The 18,067-nt window shown below is 58.9% G+C and overlaps 1 protein-coding gene across 11 annotated transcripts in view; it reads left to right on the top strand.

Moving 5' to 3' along the window:
- The first annotated feature begins 3,938 nt into the window (after nucleotides 1-3,938).
- The window catches only part of BAIAP2 (BAR/IMD domain containing adaptor protein 2), a 40,648-nt gene continuing 26,519 nt past the window's right edge, over nucleotides 3,939-18,067 (top strand). For all 11 annotated transcript variants that reach the window (XM_064728362.1, XM_064728361.1, XM_064728365.1 and 8 more), the window contains exons 1-3: nucleotides 3,939-4,049; nucleotides 11,550-11,625; nucleotides 13,609-13,695. In XM_064728362.1, coding sequence (XP_064584432.1) covers nucleotides 3,978-4,049; nucleotides 11,550-11,625; nucleotides 13,609-13,695 — 235 coding nt within the window. In that variant the 5' untranslated portion in view covers nucleotides 3,939-3,977. The remainder of the gene's footprint in view (nucleotides 4,050-11,549; nucleotides 11,626-13,608; nucleotides 13,696-18,067) is intronic.

Genomic DNA, 18,067 nt, shown 5'->3' with positions numbered 1-18,067 from the left:
TCCAGGGATGGGGCAGCCACAGCTCCTCTGGGAAAGCTGTGCCAGGGCCTGCCCACCTTCACAGGGCGGAATTTATTCCAATATTTAACCCAAACCTGTCAGCTGGAGGCACCTGCTGGAATCCTGGTGAGCGATGACTGCCTTGCATGGGAGAGGTGAGTTTGGGAGGATGCTCCAAGACCTGGAGCTGTGTGGGGGTTGCTGGCCCAGCTCCTCAGTGAGGCGCCCCAAAGGAATGGGGGCACAGCCTGGGGTTGAGGAGGGGTCCCCGAGGAGGGCAGGGGGCAGAACTGAGGGAGGTGCTCAGGGAAAACACAACCTGTGCTCACAGGGGCTGGGTTGGCTCAAACCCACCTGGCCGACTCCCCGGTGACCCCCAGATGTCAGAAAAATCACGTTTGGGTTATTCTAGAAATAAAAACTTCCTGACACAGCACAGGGAGGGCTCGCAGTGATGTCAGGGCTCCGGTGGAGAAGCCATCTGCCCAGTGCCACAGGACAGGCATTTCCTGGGAATGTCATTAGCACGGTGACACTCTGCACACACCTGCCCTGCTCGGGCTGTGCTGGGCACCCGGGGCTGGCTGGGCTCAGCCTTCCCTCAGCACACTCTGAAAAGGGGAGCAGAGAGCCAGGGGCTGCCACAGAGCCAGCGGGACTGAGGGGGAGATGGGGATGGGGATGGAGATGGAGGTGACTTCTTATCCTGGTCCCATTCCCTGCCTGCTCTCTCCTGCTCTGGCAGTGCCAGGAGAACCCAGTGACCACCTGGAGCAGCTGGGGCTCGATCTTCCTTGGGAAACTCCAAGCATTTCCTCAGGGACTGTGACAAAAGCCAGCACTGTCCCCTCTGCTTCCTCCTCTCTCTGTGCTGGCCAGCACCACATCCCTCTCAACTGCCCCAGAAATTCCAACTCACCTTTTTTTCTCCTCTCTCCTTTCTTCTCAAGTCGCTGAGGATGTGGCAGCACTCGGTGACCCTGCAGTGCCACATTCCCCTCCCTGGGCAGTAATGCTGCCCTGCAGCTCCTCCCTCCTGTGTCCCTCCCTGGCAGGCACCGGGGTGGCATTTTGGGAGCAGGGACAGTGTCCCCAGGCTGGGAACAGACAGGGAACTGTCCCTTGGTGCAGCTGCTGTCACTGCCCTGGGACATCACTGCTCCAGCCACTGCTGCCATCGGTTGTCACGGCCCTGGCCGTCACTGCCCTGGTTGTCACTGTCACAGTCACCACTGTCGTGGCCATCGCTGCCCCGTCCCCACCCTCAGTCCCTGTGCCTGGCACATGCCCCGTCCGGGAGCGCTGGCACGGTGCCACGCTGGTAATTAAGAAGGAACCTAATGAAACTTCGAAAATAGCACAATTTCCTCCCCACACCTGCAGCCGAGCGGGGTGGATTACATAAGTGATTGTTGCCACAGCAACCCCGCTCCACCCGGGCTGGAGGTGGCCGGTGCCGCCGGGAGGGACGGACGGACGGACGGATGGATGGATGGATGGATGCATGGATGGACGGATGCATGGACGGACGGACGGGCCCCTGCCAGCCCCGGCGCTGCTGCCTGCTCGTCCCACTGCTGTTCCCAGCCTGCCGTGGTGTTCCCCACGCTGCACCCACGGCCCGTGCTGGATGGGCCCGCCCTCACACGGGCACATGGAGCAGGGGGTGCAGGTAACCCACGGGGCTCTGGCACCATGGTTACCCTGGGCACGCTCCAGCTGCCGCCGAGCCCCGCCGAGTGAATCACCCTGACAGAGAGGCAGCGAGCAGCAACCAGGAAAAAAAAATTAAAAAAAATAAATCAAAGGCAATCAAAGCAAAGGCTGAGGCACGAGGCAGAGGCAGGTTTTTCCTGCTGAGAGCTCCCAGGGTGCTGCAGGGTGGCAATGCCACCGTGGGCTTGGGCACTGCTCCAGCATGGGCAGCGCTGGGCACTGCCAGCCAGGACTGGGACATGGCAAGGGCCAGGGTCAAGGATAATTCACCCCATGTGGCTCTGACTGTGGGGAAATGAACTCCCTGGCTGCTTCCAGGGGGATCTGAGGGAGAAAGGTTTTCAGCACTCAGATTCCAGGGGATAAGGAGAAGCAGAGCACGGGTGGAAAGTGGAGCGGCTGTCTGCGAGCAGGCCTAGATGGAAGAGATTCTCTGAGGGCCGTCCCAAAAGGCCTCTTTTATTATCAGAAATTACAAATCCTTTTATCTTCCTCAGCAGAGGAACAGCTTGTTTGAATTGCTGGGCTGTCACACTGGAATTAGATGCAAGAACCCCCCACATCCATGACGTAGCGAAGAACTTACATAACGTAACTAAAAATAAGGTGATGGAGATGCAGGGAGAGGCACTCTACTCCTGGCTGCTTGATGCTGAATCCTTCACTGGAGAGCAGCGAGGTGCCGGTGTCTGGCTGAGGGAGCTGTGTCTGGCCACGTGGGATGGGAGGGAAAGTGGCACCGTGGTGTCCCAGCAGCCACGCAGGCAGCCAGGGATTCCTCTGGGGACACCTCCGGTGCCACAGCGGCTCCCTTTCCTCCGCCCCAGCGGGAAAGGGTTAACTGGGCACTCCAGAAACGTGAGAAAAATCCTTCTCAGGGGCTGTAAATTCCTCACTGTGCTCTGGAGTGTGGAACCTCCGAGGCTGAAGCCAAAATGGGACCCAGAGGCAGCCAGAGGGAGCAGCTGCCCCTCCTGGCCTTGCCAGGGCTGGGAGGGAGAGCGGGAAGGGGAACAGACACGGGAGGTTTGGGACCAAGGTATCGACCTGGGCTCCTTGTTCTGGGAACTGATGGATGTGAGGGAAAATAACGCACTCAGCAGCTTAACTCTTTCACTGCTTCTCACAGCAGAGAGCAGGGAGAGGAAGGCTCAGCCCAGGGGCACAGCCTGGCCCTGGGGCTCCCTTTAGCGGGGGAGGACAGCAGGGTAGGGCACAGGGATGGGGACACTGGCCCTGCTCCTGGTGTCCCTCAGCAGGGCACAGGGATGGGGACACTGGCTCTAGGGCCCCTGGTGTCCCTCAGCACCTGGCCAAAATCTGCTGTCGTTGGCCCGAGGCATGGGAAGGACAGGGATGGCTTGGGTGTCCCACAGGGACCTGAGAGAGCTCTGGCAGGAGCCTCCCTTGGGAATCCTGGCTCTCCTGGCTGGCCAGGTGGTGGGACAGCCCGGGGACAGCGAGGTGGGAGGCAGGGGCTGGTTTTCCTTGGGCTGAGCATCCCCAGCCGTAGTCGTGGTGACGGCTCATCCCACCCTGCTCTGCTGGCTCCCTGCACAATGTGCACCCTCCTTACCCACAAACCACGGGCAGCTCTTCCTTCTCATCCCCTGCCCGGGGCACAGCTGGGGACAGAGCACAGCCCCAGAGAGGGGGTACAGCAAGGGATGGAGGGGGGGACAGCTCAGGGATGTGGGGCACAGCGAGAGCCATGGTGTGGGGTAAAGCAGGGGGATGGTGTGGGGTCGTGGGCTGTGGGGTGAGGTACGGCAGGAGTGTAGGGTAGGCTATGGGGTGTGGGATGGGCAGAGGGGTGGAGGAGGGACAATGGAGTGTGAACGGGCTGTGGAGTGGGAATGGGGATGGGGGGGATAGGGATGGGGAACGGGCATGGGGAATGGGGATGGGAATACGGATGGGCAATGGGGATGGGGAATGGGAACGGGGATGGGGAATGGGAATAGCGATAGGGATGGGGTATGGGGAATGGGCATGGGTGATGGGCATGGGGAACGGGCATGTGATCCCGCACGGTGGGCCCGGCGCGGCGCATCCCTCCCTCCTCCCCCGCGCCGCTCGTACTCCCGTCGTTACTCCAGGCCCGGCCCGGCCCGGAACAGCGCGGCTCCTCCCCGCGGGGCTGGCCGGGGCGGCGCGGGGCGGGCACGGCTCCGGGAGCTGATAAAAGGCTCGGCCGCCGCCGCTCCGCGCTCTGCCCGCGCTCTGCCCGCCCGGCTCCGCCCGCCCGCCCGCAGCCGCCCATGGTGCTGCCCGGCCCGCCCGGCATGGCCCGCTCCGAGGAGGTGCACCGCCTCACCGAGAATGTCTACAAGGTGAGTCCGCAACAGGTGCCCGCCTGCCTGCTTTGCTGCATTCGAGTTATTGGAATTATCGTTGAATTATCGCGTTTCTCCTCCCCGGGACGCGCGGGGGCAGCGCGGGCGGAGGCGCCGCCGGGGCCGGCCCTGGGATGTGCCCGGAGCCGCTCGGCCGGGCCGGTGGGGCCGCTGGGGCACCCCGAGCCTTCCCCGGGCCCTCCCCGGGTACCCCGAGCCTTCCCCGGGCCCTCCCCGGGTACCTCCGGGCACCCCCAGCCTTATCGGGGGTACCTACGGGCACCGGTACCCCGTGGGGATGCCCGAGCCCGGGTGGGCAGCGCTGTCCCCGCATCACCCCGCAGCGGGGCAGCCCCTGGCACTCTGCTCTGCCCCAAACCAGAGCCTTCCCCGTCCCCTGGAGTTCGGGAATTCTCAGTTTTCCCTCTCTGCTTTGCTGCCCGTGTCCTGAGAAAAAGCAACAATTCAATTTGTGTGGTTCGAGTTCCCCCCCGAAGGAAGCGGTCTGTGCTCTGCTGGGTCTGAGAGCAGGAGTAATCAAACTGCTGTGGCCGAACGTGGAACGCAGGATGTCGTTTGTTAAACTGGGAAGCTTGCACGATTTCCTGTGATTTAAGGGCTTGGATTGAGTTACCTGGGAGCACAGAGCAGGGAAAGAAAAAAAAGGAAAAAAAAAAAAAAAAAGATAGAAGAATGTAGTGCAGAAAGTACCGAGGCGGTGAAGTTGTGAAGTGTTGGTTTTGGAGATTCTGGGGTCTAACAGCGGTTCGGGCCGAGCTGTGGCACCCGAAATCTTGGTGGCTCTGAATCTTGGTGGCATTTTGCTGTGGTCCCTGGGGCTGCCTCGCAGCCTGTGCCCAGCTGCTGTGCCCGGACATGCCCCGTGCCCGCTGTCCTTGGGGCAGAGCTGGCACCCCGCGCTGTGCCCTGGCACTGCTGGCACCGCCTGGGCAAACAGGGGCTGGGAGCAGCCCCGGCCGTGACTCAGTTGTTGTTTGAGGTGTGGAGCCCTCGAAGCACGGGGATAATGGCAGGGTTGGGGTGCGGGTCACCGTCACCCCGGGCCCGGCCCAGGGCTGTCCGTCTGTCCCGGCACGTGTGGAGCCCATCCGGGGCTGTGGGGCCGCTGCTGCCCGGCAGTTCCGGGGCAGGGGTGCCCGGGGTGCCAACAGCCGGGGCTGGGGCTCTCCATGCGCTCTCCATCACCAGGGAACTCCTCGGCTCCCCGGGATGCTGGTGGCAGCAGCCACATGCAGGCAGTGAGGCGATGGAGCTGCTGGAGATCTCGTGGGTTCCCCCAAAATCAGTGTCTGGCTGCTGGGAGCTGCAGGAGGGTGGTCCTGGCTCCGGTTGTGTTCCTGTGGTGGGCAGAGGCTGCTCTGAAGCCAGCAGTGCTTTCCTGGCCTCCGGAGATGTGCGTGTGCCATGTGGTGCCTGCAGGAGCCTGGAGTGTCCCTGCTCCATTGAGGACTTGGGCCACTCTTGGGGCCACCTGGGGGCTGGGGTCTTCTGGACCTCCTTGGGCTTTGGAGTCTGACTCCAAAACCAGTCCCAGGGCTTCAATCCCAGTCCCTCAATCCCCATTCCCCAGGTGTTTTTTTGGCCTGTGCAGGAGCCTGAACCTTTCCATGGGCAGGAGGAGACAAACCCCAATGCCACCGAGCCCCATCCTGCGGGGACCGGGCTGGGTGCCCGATCCTTGCCGAGCCCCCTGCCCATCCTGGGGCACCCCGATCCTTGCCGTGCCCCTGCCATCCCGGGGCACCCGATCTTTGCCATGCCCCTGCCCATCCCGGGGCACCCGATCTTTGCGTGCCCCTGCCCATCCTGGGATGTGACCGAGCCTTCCCGTGCCCCCTGCCCATCCCGGGGCACCCCGATCTTTGCCGAGCCCCTGCCCATCCCGGGGCACCCCGATCCTTGCCGTGCCCCCTGCCCATCCCGGCAGGTGTGGGTTGGCAGGAGCAGCCGCCCATGCCCATCCCCGTGCCCATGCCCGGCTCCGTCTCTCCCGAGGCGCGGTGCTGGGAGCCAGCCCATTGTCATGGTTGTGCAGAAGCAGCGCTCGCCCTGGGAGTGAGTGTGCTAATGAGCTGGTGCAGGAGCTGTCAGCCGCCCCCGAGCCGATGCTGCCACTACAGGCAGCTGCCTACACGCGGGGAGTAATTACAGAGGGAGACGGAGGCTGCTGGCACCTTCCGCCAACGTGATCCCACCTTGGGCGCTGCTGATTCACTGCCACAGCCCCGATAGCGGCACAGCTGGGCCGGGCTCTGCCCCGAGCCCCCAGGCTGAGGATGAGGATGAGGATGGGCAGCTCCCTCCCCGCCCAGCCCCTGCTCGGGATTGTCTTTTTGCAGAAAGCAGGGACTGGCAAATCTTCCTTCCCCCAAGACAGATCTGTCTCCTCCTGCCAGATGAGATTATTGCCGTTTACAGCCCAACCTCCATTTCATTTTAAAGCCATTTTTCCGTGCGGGAGATGCGCTTGCAGTGGTGCTGTGTGTGTGGCTCTGCCTTTCAAGAGGTGTTTGCCTAACAACACCCCCAACTCCAGGCTGAATTGTGGTGCAGGAAGGTGTGGACAGGATTGCTGAGGGTCCTTAGTTCCCCATCAGCTGTAATCAATTGTCCAGAAAGGTGTGGAGAGAGTTCCTGAGGGTCCTTAGCTCCCCATCAGCTCTAATCCACGTTACTGTGGCACCACAGCCTCTCCTCATGTCCTGAGGGATGGGAGTGATTCTTCCTCAAATGGTTCAGGAGGGAAACCGTGGCTGCTTTGGTGTGTTTGGAGTGCAGGGACGATGAGTGTGGCACAGGAGGAAGGAGCCAGCCTGTGGCACCCCGAATTCCATCCATGCCCTGTTCTCCCTGCAGCCTTGGGAAATCTGTGGGGAGCACCCCAGGGCTCTGTGGTGGGCTGGGCACTGGCACTGCCAGGGCTCTGAGCTGGGAATGCTGCTCCATCCATCCATCCATCCATCCATCCATCCATCCTTCCATCCACCCCAGGCTGGGAGAGCCCTCCTGGCCTCCCTGGAGATGGGACACCTGCAGGCAGGGCAATGAGGTGTTGGGGAGCAGCAGCTCCTGCCTGCCCAGTGTGTCCCACACTGCTGGAGCTGGGTGCTGCTCCCCTGGGTGTCCCCAGGGTGCTGCTCCCATCCCCAGGTGCTGCTGTGCCCTCGGTGCCCGTGGTGCTGAGCCTGCCCTGGGTAAGGTTTCAGCACTGCTGCTCGTGTTGCAGGGCACAGTGCACACAGCTCCTCTGGGCACAGCGTGGGGCTCAGCCCCTGGTGCCACCTCTCTGGGCACCCTCCTGCCTCCTGGGGGAGATGCCAGCCCCAAGGATTTGAGGATGGCCCAGCCTTGGAGGGCTGCCCAGGGGTGGGTGCTGAGGGTGTTCCCACAGTGCTGAGGGCTCTGAGCCCCCTGTGGATCCTCATCCCAGCTCTCCTCAAGCCCAGACCCCAACACAGCTCATTCAGAGCTCTTTCCCTGAGTCTTGGGTGCCCTCGTCCTCTGGCATGACAGCCAGGAGAAACTCAATGCCTTTAGATGGGGACTGGTTTTTTCCCTGACTTTCCCCCCTGATTTTCCCTGGGCTCCTTCTTGACAGAAACTTGGCTCTTGAAACCCCCAGGGCTGTTCCTGATGGTGCCAGGCAGGACAAGCTGTGATGGAGGAGGCAGCACTGGGCTTTGCTGGGCATTAAATATTGATGGCAAAATGATGAAAGTGCTCCTGGAGCAGGGCTGACCCATTTAGGCACAAAACTTCCTGGGGGCTGAGCTGTTCCTGCAGTGTGGCAGTGGCAGGGAGAGTCCCCTGGTGCTGTCCTGTCCCTCCAGCCTGCTCCTCATGGTCACCCAGGGAGTTATCATAGTCACCCAGAGATCCTGATGGTCACCCAGGGATGATCAGTGTCACCCAGGGATGGGGGTTACCCAGGGAATCCTCATGGTCACCCAGGGAATCCCTGGCTGGGCCCTGTGCAGGGTCAGCCCTGCAGGGAACCACAAAATCCTTAAAAAGGTTGGAAATGCCCTCTGAGTGCATCATCAGATCCAACCATTCCCTCAGTGCTGGAGCCACGTCCCCAGGTGCCACATCCACGTGGCTTTGGAGCCCTTCCAGGGATGTGTTGGGAATGCTGCCCTTCAGCTGTTGAGCAGGAGAAGCCACTTCCAGCTTGAGCAGGGCTTAAATTCAGGATTGAGGAGCTGGAATTCCGTGATCCTCACGGGCTCCTTCCAGCTCGGGGTGTTTTACTCTTTCCCCTGATCCTGAACTTTTCCTTGTGGGTTAATTTAGGGCTTGGAGCATCCTGGCTGCAGCTGGAGTGTGCTCAGAGGGCAGAAAGGGACCTTGTTTGTGCTGCCTCTTCCCCCAGCCCAGGGAGCAGGGCTGTGTCCTGGAGACCTTGTGCTTTGCATTAGTTTCATTTTTGGCAGCTGAACAAAGCCGTGCCAGTCCCGGGGAGCTGAGTGGTATTACCCAGGGAATTCAGCTCAGTGGAACAAAGCAAAGCCCTTTCAACCCTTGGCTGCCAGGTTTTGTGTCTGTGTTTTTCTGAACTCTGCCCAGGCAGCCCATGGAAGGCAAACAACTTGTGGGTGCTGCTGAGGGGGCAAAAATCTGGGGAGAATGGGATTTGCTTTCATTGCCACAGTGCTACTGGATATTTGCTTTGCTGCTGGTGTCCTGCAAGCCTGGATTCACCTCTCCTGAGGGGGACAGAGCCCCTGGTGCCCCCAGGGAGGGGATGAGCCCTGTGCTGGCAGGGGAGCAGCTCCAGCACATCCCTGGTGTGAGGGTGATGCTGCTGAGCCATCCCATGGCACAAACCCGTTCATTTCCCAGTTTCTCCTTGCCAGGTCTCTCACCTGGAGCAGGGTGAGAAGGCTCTGGAGTCACCTTCCCTTCTCACCCTGGAGAGAGAGCAGCGCTTGCAAAGGGCTATTTTTATTTTTATTTTTATCTCTGGGGTGAGGAGCCCTTGTCACCGCTCTCATCCTGCCAGGCTGTTTTTGTTGGAGGCTCCAGACAATGTTTTAAAAACATTCACTTTCAGCAAACTTCCTCCTGGGGGCTGGTGAATTTTATTTGGCCAGCTCAGAGTCACCTTCCCGCTCCTTCAGCCGCCCCACGAGCCCCTCTGGGGGATTTTATCTCTTTATTTGTTGCTTTAAAACGTCTCCTGTGGATCCGTGGGGAGCAGGACCTGCCCTGAGCAGTGCCAGGGCTGGGCTGTGCTTTGATTCTGCTTTCATTCCCCCTGCTTTGGGCGAGATGTGCTGGATTTTGGCCGGTGCTTTGCCTGGAGATCCTGTTCCATCATTAATTCCCCGGGTTTCATGCTCAGGACGATGTGTTTACACGGGCACTGCTGAGAAAATCACACTATTTACATATCCCCGTGCACGTCCTCGTACACAAACACTGCTCTGAACCTGCGAGCCGCCCAAAAATCTCCTCCCTGCAGAAATTCTGCCAACATTTCTGCTGCTTAACTATTGCTCAGGCTCAGAGAGCTTGGGCTGAGCCTGAGTGTGGGGCTGGGGCTGTGTCCCTGTCCCTGCTGTGGGCAGGGATTGTCCCTGTCCCTGCCATGGCCACTGATCCCAGCGCTGGCTGATCCATGGGGCAGCCCAGGAGCATTTTGGACTGGAGTTAACCATGATCTGGGCAGGATGGAGCAATCCTCCAGTGCTAATTAACTGCTGTGCAATTGTCTCCTGCACGCTGGAGAACACCTGGCTTGTTGCTACAGGTTCGTTTCTCTGCTCTCGGGCTCAGCACATCCACCAAAGTGCTCTGAGCTGCCCCAAAACGGCTTCCAGGGGCGCTGGTGTTGGCCTGCAGCCTTAATTAGCGGGGCAGCTCCTCGTTAGCCTCGTCAATCATCTCCTGCCCTTTGCAGTGGTGGCTGGTGCTCTGGGGACATCCCGGCCTGGCAGGACCAGCAGATTCCTGCTGAAACAGCAGCACTGGGGTGATGCCACCCCTCTGGCTGTGCCCCACACAGATCCTGCCCACAGGAGCCCCAAAAGGGCTCTGGCTGAGCCCTGCACTCATGGGGAGACAGCTCAGTTGTCGGAGCCAAGGCCCAGGCAGCAGGGACTGACTGGGATATAAATGCCTCGGGCAGAAAATGAGCTTTATAGTGTTGGGGCAGCCTGAGATGAGGTGACAGATGCTTAATCAGCTTATTCCCTCTAAGTGTCTGCCTGCCTTCCCTCCCTGCCCTGCCCGGGCTGGGGCTCTGCCAGCAGCCTGGGGGTGCAGAGCCCTTGTTCCCAGCAGGGATGCCCCATTCCCAGCAGAAATGCCCCAGGAATTACCCCTGTTCCCAGCAGGAATTGCCCCCATTCCCAGCGGAGTTGCCCCCATTCCATCAGGAATTGCTCCCATTCCATCAGGATTGCCCCCATTCCATCAGGAATTGCCCCATTCCAGCAGCAATGCCCCAGGAATTACCCCTGTTCCAGCAGGAATTGCCCCCATTCCCAGCAGTTGCTGCCCCCATTCCCATCAGGAATTGCCCCCATTCCCAGCAGCAATGCCCCAGGAATTGCCCCCATTCCCAGCAGGGATGCCCCATTCCCAGCAGAAATGCCCCAGGAATTACCCCTGTTCCCAGCAGGAATTGCCCCCATTCCCAGCAGAAATGCCCCAGCAGGAATTGCCCCCATTCCCAGCAGCAATGCCCGAGGTGCATTCCCCCTCAGGGGCACTCTCAGCTCCATTTTCTGGTGGCACCTGGGCAGGAGGTGTCCCCAAGGTGGGGCAGGGGCTCAGGCCCAGCTCTGGGGCTGGGCTGGATGCAGAGGATGCAGGCAGGAGTGGGGATCTGGGATTTTGGGGTGGGCTGAGGGCCCTGCCAGGGAGGGCTGTGCGCACACAGAGCCCTCCTTGTTCTCCTGAGCCGATTATTCCTTCCCCCATCCGAGCTGAGGGCCCTGGGGCCAGGCAGGAGAGCTCAGGCAGAGCTCACCCTCACCCTGGGCAGTGCCAAGGGGCTCTGGTGCCATCCTGGTGCCATCCCTGGCACAGCTCAGGGAGTGCTGAGGGCTCTGCCCTGCCCCATCCTGGCTGCACATTTGGGATTCTGTTCTCTGTGGCCATCCTGGGGGTGGCACATCACCTGCCACCATCCCCAGGTCATGGGTCCCCTCCCTGGCTGGTCTGAGGCTGCTGCTGCCCCAAACAGCCACTAAGAGTTGTTATTATGGTTATTTTTGATATATCTGATAATTCTCTGGTTGGGGCATTCACTTTCCTTTCCTGGGGCACTGCAGAACTCCCTTGTTCCTTGTTCCTGTCCCTCCTGTGCTCAGACCCACCATGGTCTTCCTCAGTGGAGGATCCTGGGGCCTCTAGTAGGGAGATGGGAGGATTTGTTGTTGTTGTTGTTCTCTTTTCGTATTTATCAGGACAGAGCTGCTCACCCCACTCCCCATCACCCCTGCTAACCCCATGTTCTCTCCCCTTTAGACCATCATGGAGCAGTTCAACCCCAGCCTCAGGAATTTCATTTCTATGGGGAAGACCTATGAAAAAGCCTTAGCAAGTAAGTGGCATTGGGGCTGCCAGGCTGGGGAGGGGAAAAGCTGCAAAATCTTTTGGGGTTTTTGTTGAAAATCTTTTGGGGTTTTTGTTGAAAATCTTTGGGGTTTTTTGTGGAAAAGTTCCTTGATCCCATGGGGAAGGAACTGTGAGAGTGGTGATGTGCAAGGCCACGGATGCAGGAGGGATTCCAGGCAGAAAATGCTGGGAGGCAGCAGGATAACAAAACACATCTGCAAACAGTTCTTTAAATGTTTGTTTAAAGTACTGAGAATTGAGGTTTTAAGCCCCGTTTAAAGAGGTGCTGTTGAAATGTTTAAATTGCCCAAAAGAATGAAGAGAAGGGAAAAGCCCCAAAGTGTTGATGGCAGCTCTTGATTGGGAATGCAGGATCCTATTGGGAGCCATTAGGGAGGTGTGGATTTAAGTGATCAAAAGGAAGCTAGGAATTGATTAAACCCCAAAATGGGCTATTTTGACTTAAACTGGCTTTGTGCACTGCCTGGGCCCTCCCCGGCTGGGTTTCAAGGAGCTTTAAGCTCTGCTCCACCCAGAGCTGTGTTTTTCCAGGGAGGGCTCTGCTCCCTTCAGAGCTGCACGTGTCTCCTGCATTTGATTTTGGAACAATCCCAGTGAAAATGCCCGTGGGGCAGAGCCTGTCATCACCTTCAGCCAGGGGGGAAAAATCCCTTTGGTGCCTGAAGTGTCAGGGTTGGCACCCGACCTTTGGGGAGCATCCTGCTCCTGCTCCCTGCCTGCAGCACCTTTCCTTTTTCCTTTTTCCTTTCCTTTTTCCTTTTTTTCCTTTCCCTTCCCCCAGCTCAGGTGAGCTCCTGGCCGTTCCCAGGAGGGTTTTGAGCCCTCCCCCTGTTCCCAGGTGCCCGGACACAGTGTCCTGCCAGCTGGGCACTGCTTTGAGCTGGGGTTTAATGGCTCACCCAGCGTGACGGGGCAGTGCCCGTCCAGCTCCACTGCCCAGGGCCCTCTGAGCCCCGGGGAGGGGGCACAGGGCACCCTCTTTCCCTAAATTCCAGGGGCACAGGGCACCTTGCACACAGGCAGCAGACGCCCAGCCATTCCAGGGGCACAGGGCACCCTCTTTCCAGAAATTCCAGTGCACAGAAATCCAGTCAGGCACAGAATTCAGAATTCCAGGGCACAGAATTCAGGGCACAGAAATTCCAGGGGCACAGGGCACCCTCCCCACAGGCAGCAGCTTTCCCCAAATCCCAGTGCATCCCAGCAGAGTGGGGTTCATAATCTGCTTTTCCCTGCTGGTTCCCTCCTGGCAGCACAGTCAGGTCTGACAGGGGAAGAGCTCTGCTGACCCTTGGGACTGTGTTGGACTGTGGTTTTTATTGATTCTCCTGATGTTTAACCACCCGGGGGAGGTGGAGCTGTTTGTGCTGCCCTGTCCCACCACTCTGGGATGAGCACTGGGATCACTGCCTCTGTGCCTTTCCCACATCCCCGCTGTGCAGCCAGGGATCTTCCTGTAATTTTTAACTTGGCCTGGCTCAGCTGGCCTCCTCACCTGGAGGAAGGGCAGAGCGCAGGGGGCAGAGCAGAGGCAGCGCTGGAAGCTGGAGCTGGGGCTGTACAGCGCGTTCTGTGATTAGAGGAAACCCCCTGCTTATCTGATTAGAGTCGAGTGTGGAGCTGGAATGTCAACAAACAAGGCTGAGCTGTAATGAAAGTCTGTGATATTCAATTATTCTGCAGTGAGTTCTCCCAGCAGCCCGATGCTTGCGCTGCAATGGAAACCACCACAGTCCTGCGTGCACCTTTTTAAATCCTGAATTACCCTGTAATCTCACTGCTGCAGCTCCCCGTGCTGCCTTTCCTCTGTTTGTTGTGTGCTCCCTCCCCGTGGGGTTGGGCCCTTGGAGGTAATTTAGCCTATTTTAGTGTCCAGAGCCTCCTCAGTGCCCCAGAAGTTCCAACAGCCTTTTAGGAGAGCATAACCTCATTTTTTTGTGCTTTTTAGGCATGACATATGCAGCCAAGGGGTACTTTGATGCTCTGGTGAAGATGGGGGAGCTGGCCAGTGAAAGCCAAGGATCCAAAGAGTTGGGTAAGTCCCCGTTTGCTGCTGAATGGAGATTTCTGGAGATTCCCAGGGGTGAAGCAGATCTTTGGTGCTGCTGGGGAGCAGAGCTCGGCGTGGAGCTGCTCCTGCCGTGCCTCAGTGTCTCTGGATTTACTGATAATGCAGCCTGGAAAGCCCCTGGTACCCTGAGTGTCAGGGCTGTGGCTCAGGGCGGTTTTGTGGTGGTTTGTTCTCATTTGGAGAAGGGGAAGCAGCGGATTTTGGCCGGGGAGCTGGGGCTGAGCTGCCCCTCTGGAGGGGCAGGGGAGAGGAAAAGGGGCACATGGGGGTCCCCAGTGCTGTGGGGCTGGGACTGTGCCCTGCCTGCAGCAGCTCTGCCCTGCTGGAGCCTCCCTGTGCCCGCTGCCAGGGTTTGTGTCTGCCCAGCCCATGGCAAACACCACGAGCTGTGGCTGCTGCTGCCTCCTTCCCCTTTCTTCCCCTTTCATTGCTCAGGAAATCCTTTAAAGGGCAGCTGCTTTTCCAGCCTCCCTATTGCCCAGGCATCCTCCTGTGTCCTCCCTCCTTACTGCCCTGGTTTGGGGGGACCCTCCAAGAGTCTGGGGGGACCCTCCAAGGTCCTCCCCATGCTTTGAGGGGACCCGCCAAGGTCCCCTCATGGTCTAAGGTGACCGTCCCAGGTCCTCCTATAGTTTGAGGGGACCCTCCCAGCTCCCCCCATGGTTTGGGGTGACCCTCCCAGCTCTCCCCATGGTTTGGGGTGACCCTCCAAGGTCTCCCCATGGTTTGAGGGGACCGTCCAAGGTCTCCCCATGGTTTTGGGGTGACTCTCCCAGGTCTCCCCATGGTCTAAGTTGACCTTGCCATCTCAGCCCATGGTTTGAAGCGACCCTCCAAGGTCCCCCCACAGTTTGAGGGGACCCTCCCAGCTCCCCCCATAGCTTGGGATGACTCTCCCAGCTCCCCTCATGCTTTGAGGTGGCTCTCCTTGCTCCCGCTATGGTTTGGGGTGATTCTCCAAGGTCCCCCCATGCTCTGAGGTGACTGTCCCAGCTCCCCCTGGGATGCTGCACCTTGTTAAGGCTCTCATGGAGTGTGCTGGGCCTTGGTCTGGTGTGTGTGCAGTCCCAGGTGAGCCCCTCCTCCTCCTCCTCCTCCCCCTCTGCCTCCTGCAGCTCTGGCCAAGCGCTCATTAAAGCCTCTCTCCGGGGCAGGCAATTAGCAGAGCTGGAGCTGGAAGGGCTCTGAAGGCTGCAGGAGCCCCTGGGCTCGGCTTTGGTGTCAGAGCTGCTCCCCCAGCCCCGCTGCTGCTGCCTGGGAACTGTGCTGGGGAAGCCGAGGGTGTCTATGGAAACCGAGGCTGGATTAGAGCTGCCTGCAGCAATCTGCTGCTGTTTAATAAATAAAACAAAGAGCCCTGTGTGCTGCAGAGCCTGGAGGAGCTGCCCCTGCTGCTCTCTGGGGCCGGGCACAGCCAGCTCTGCCCTCCTGTCCTGCCAGGGAGCTTGGGGCAGGAGCCTGGGGCAGGGGCAGGAGCCTGGGCAGCCCCATCCTGGCTTTGGCCACCTCTGGCCGTGTTTCTTCACCCAAGGACAAGGGTTTGGTGTTCTGCTCACCCTTCACACCTGGCTTTGGGCACTCCTGGCCTTTTTTCCTCACCCAGAACAGGGGTTTGGTGTCCTTGGTGCCCTCTCCCCATGTGTGTGGCTGGAGCATTTTGGGCTGTGAGGTGTTCCCACATCGCTGCTCCTTCCCCTGCTGGCGTGGGCACATCCCAGGGAGGCTCCTGGCTGTTCCTCAGCCTGTGCTGATGCTGCTGATGTTTGCTGAGATGTGGCAGCTGCCCCGGGCAGGAGAGAGCCCAGATAACATTGGTGGCTGCAGCTTGGTGGAGCTGAGAGCAGCTGGGACACAGCTCCCTCCCAGCAGGGCTGGGGCTGCTCTGGGCCAGGGTGCTCCAAGCCCCATCCAGCCTGGCCTTGGGCACTGCCAGGGGTGGAGAATTCATTTTAGAGCAGGAAATAGGAATTCTCTTCATTGCTGCTTCCATTCCAAAATAGGAATTCTCTTAATTGTTCCGTCGAATGGAAGGGACCTTAAAGCCCCTCCAGTGCCACCCCTGCCATGGCAGGGACACCTCCACTGTCCCAAAGTGCTCCAGCCTGGCCTGGGACACTGCCAGGGATCCAGGGGATTAATTTTAGAGCAATAAATAGGAATTCTCTCCATTGCTGTTTCCATTAATGATGTGTCCCCAGCTCCCTCCCTGAGTGGGATTTTCTTCCATGAGATTTTAGGGAAAGCTGCTTCAAGAAGGGAAGGTGTAGGTTGGATATTAGGAAGAAATTTGTCGCCAAAGGAATAATGAAGCACTGGAATGCTCCTCCCAGGGAGGTGGTGGAATCACCATCTCTGGATGTGTTTAAATAAACACTGGACATGGCACTGGATGCTGTGGTCTGGGTGAGGTGTTAGGGCATGGGTTGGACTTGATCTTAGAGGTCTCTCCCAGCCTCATTATTCTGTGATTGATTCTGTGATTCTGTGCCACACTCTGACTCCCAGGAGAGCGCTGCATTTTGACCTGAGGCCGTGGAAAAGGCTCCCAAAATTGATTGATAGCACTGACATTACAGCTGTGCAGTTGATTAGAAGTGTGTAATGTCACTTTTCTGCCAAAATCCAGCAGGCAGAAAGGCAGGGATGGGGCTGGAGGGAGAAGTGGGGGGCTGAGATTGGGATGGCCCAAAGAGCAGATGTTGGAGCTCTGGATGTGAGGATTTTAGATTTCTGTGCTCACACATGTGTTTAAAAAAAGCCTGGCCATGGCACTGGGTGCTGTAATCCAGCTGAGGTGTCAGGGCACAGGTTGGACTCGGTGATCTCAGAGGTCTCTTTGAACCTCATTATTCTGTGGTTGTGTGAAGGTGTCAGCCAGGACTGGGATGCTCTGTCGGCACTGCAGCTCATGTTCCTGCATGGGGAAAAGCTGAGGTGATTGTTTTCCCTGCAAACCCCCTCTGTGCTGAGCTGGGTGCTTGTCCCTGCTGTCCCTTCTGCCCCAGGACGTGTCCCAGGGCAGGGGACACCTGCAGGTTCCTCTCCTGGGACACAGAGCCCTCTGGAGCTCAGCTCCTGCCCAGCACGGGGCATTTCCTGAATTCCCCATGGGATTTTGGGAGCTGTGTGCAGACAGGATAATCCCGTGTGGGAAAGGAAGGGTGGCAGCAGGAACAGCAGTAATGCCCTGCAGCTCTAATCGGCTCTGGGGGCTCAGTTCCAGGTGCAGTGTCTGCTGGGGCTGCCTGGGCTTTGGGGTGGGCAGAGCTGGGTTTTGGGGTGTCCCCAGCCCCATGGAGCTGTCATTGTCCCAGGGCAGCAGCTGCAATGTCTGGTAGGGCTGTCTGACCCCTCTGCTGGGTTTTGGGGTGGGTAGAGCTGGGGCTTTGGGGTGGGCAGAGCTGGGTTTTGGGGTGTCCCCAGCCCCAAAGGAGCTGTCATTGTCCCAGGGCAGCAGAAGTCACTCTGCCCTGTGCAGGTCCCTGCTGTTTGGGATGGGCTCTGTGCCCTTGAGAGGCTCCCTGGGCTGTTCTTCAGCCCTTGGTGGTTGTGGTTTTAGGGAAAATAATTGGGGAATAATTTTATAAATAATAAATAATTTGGGGAAAATAATTTTGGGGAAGATGATCTGAAATGAGGAGCCTGTGTCTGCCCAGGGAAGGTTTGCAGCCCCTTCCAACAGCTCCAGCTCCTGCTCGAGTCCTCAGGTGACTTTGGCCCTTGCCCAGCTCCTCCTGGCTCCCTTGGATGCTGCTCAAAATGTCATTTCTTTCGTCCTTCTCCAAAACTGGGCCGTGGCAAAGTCATGGGGAGGGGTTTTGTTGTGCTGCAGAGCAGAGCTGGAGCGTGTCCCCCGGGATGTGGGGCTGAGCAGCTCCTGCAGGGCTGGGGGTGCATTTTGGAGGTGCATTTGGTGCATTTTGGGAGGCGCGTTTTGCTCAGCACCGCTGTCTGGAGGTGCCTGGGGAGGGTAAAGCTGCCCTGGGTGACACCCAGGCTGTGAAAGGGCAGCAATTACCGAGCCATTGTGCAGCTGAAAGGAGCCCCTGGCACATCGTGGCTTTTTATTGCCACGCTAAAATCGGGATGTGGCCCCTGAATGGCTTGGGAGAGATTTCACAGCTCATCCAGCCCCACCCCTGCCATGGCAGGGACACCTTCCACTGTCCTGGGTGCTCCAAGCCCTGTCTGGGACATTGCCATGCATCCAGGGCCATCCCTGGCTCCAGGCTCTGGCAGTTCAGGGGCTTTGTGCTGCACCAGATCCTTTAGGAGCAGGGATTAACCTGGTAATTGGGTTTGGGGATGGTTTGGGCAGGTGCTCCCTGCCCTGCAG

This window comes from Zonotrichia leucophrys, chromosome 18 (assembly GCF_028769735.1).
Source record: "Zonotrichia leucophrys gambelii isolate GWCS_2022_RI chromosome 18, RI_Zleu_2.0, whole genome shotgun sequence".
Taxonomy (NCBI): Eukaryota; Metazoa; Chordata; class Aves; order Passeriformes; family Passerellidae; genus Zonotrichia; species Zonotrichia leucophrys.
This window is presented reverse-complemented; position numbering and strand designations above follow the sequence as displayed.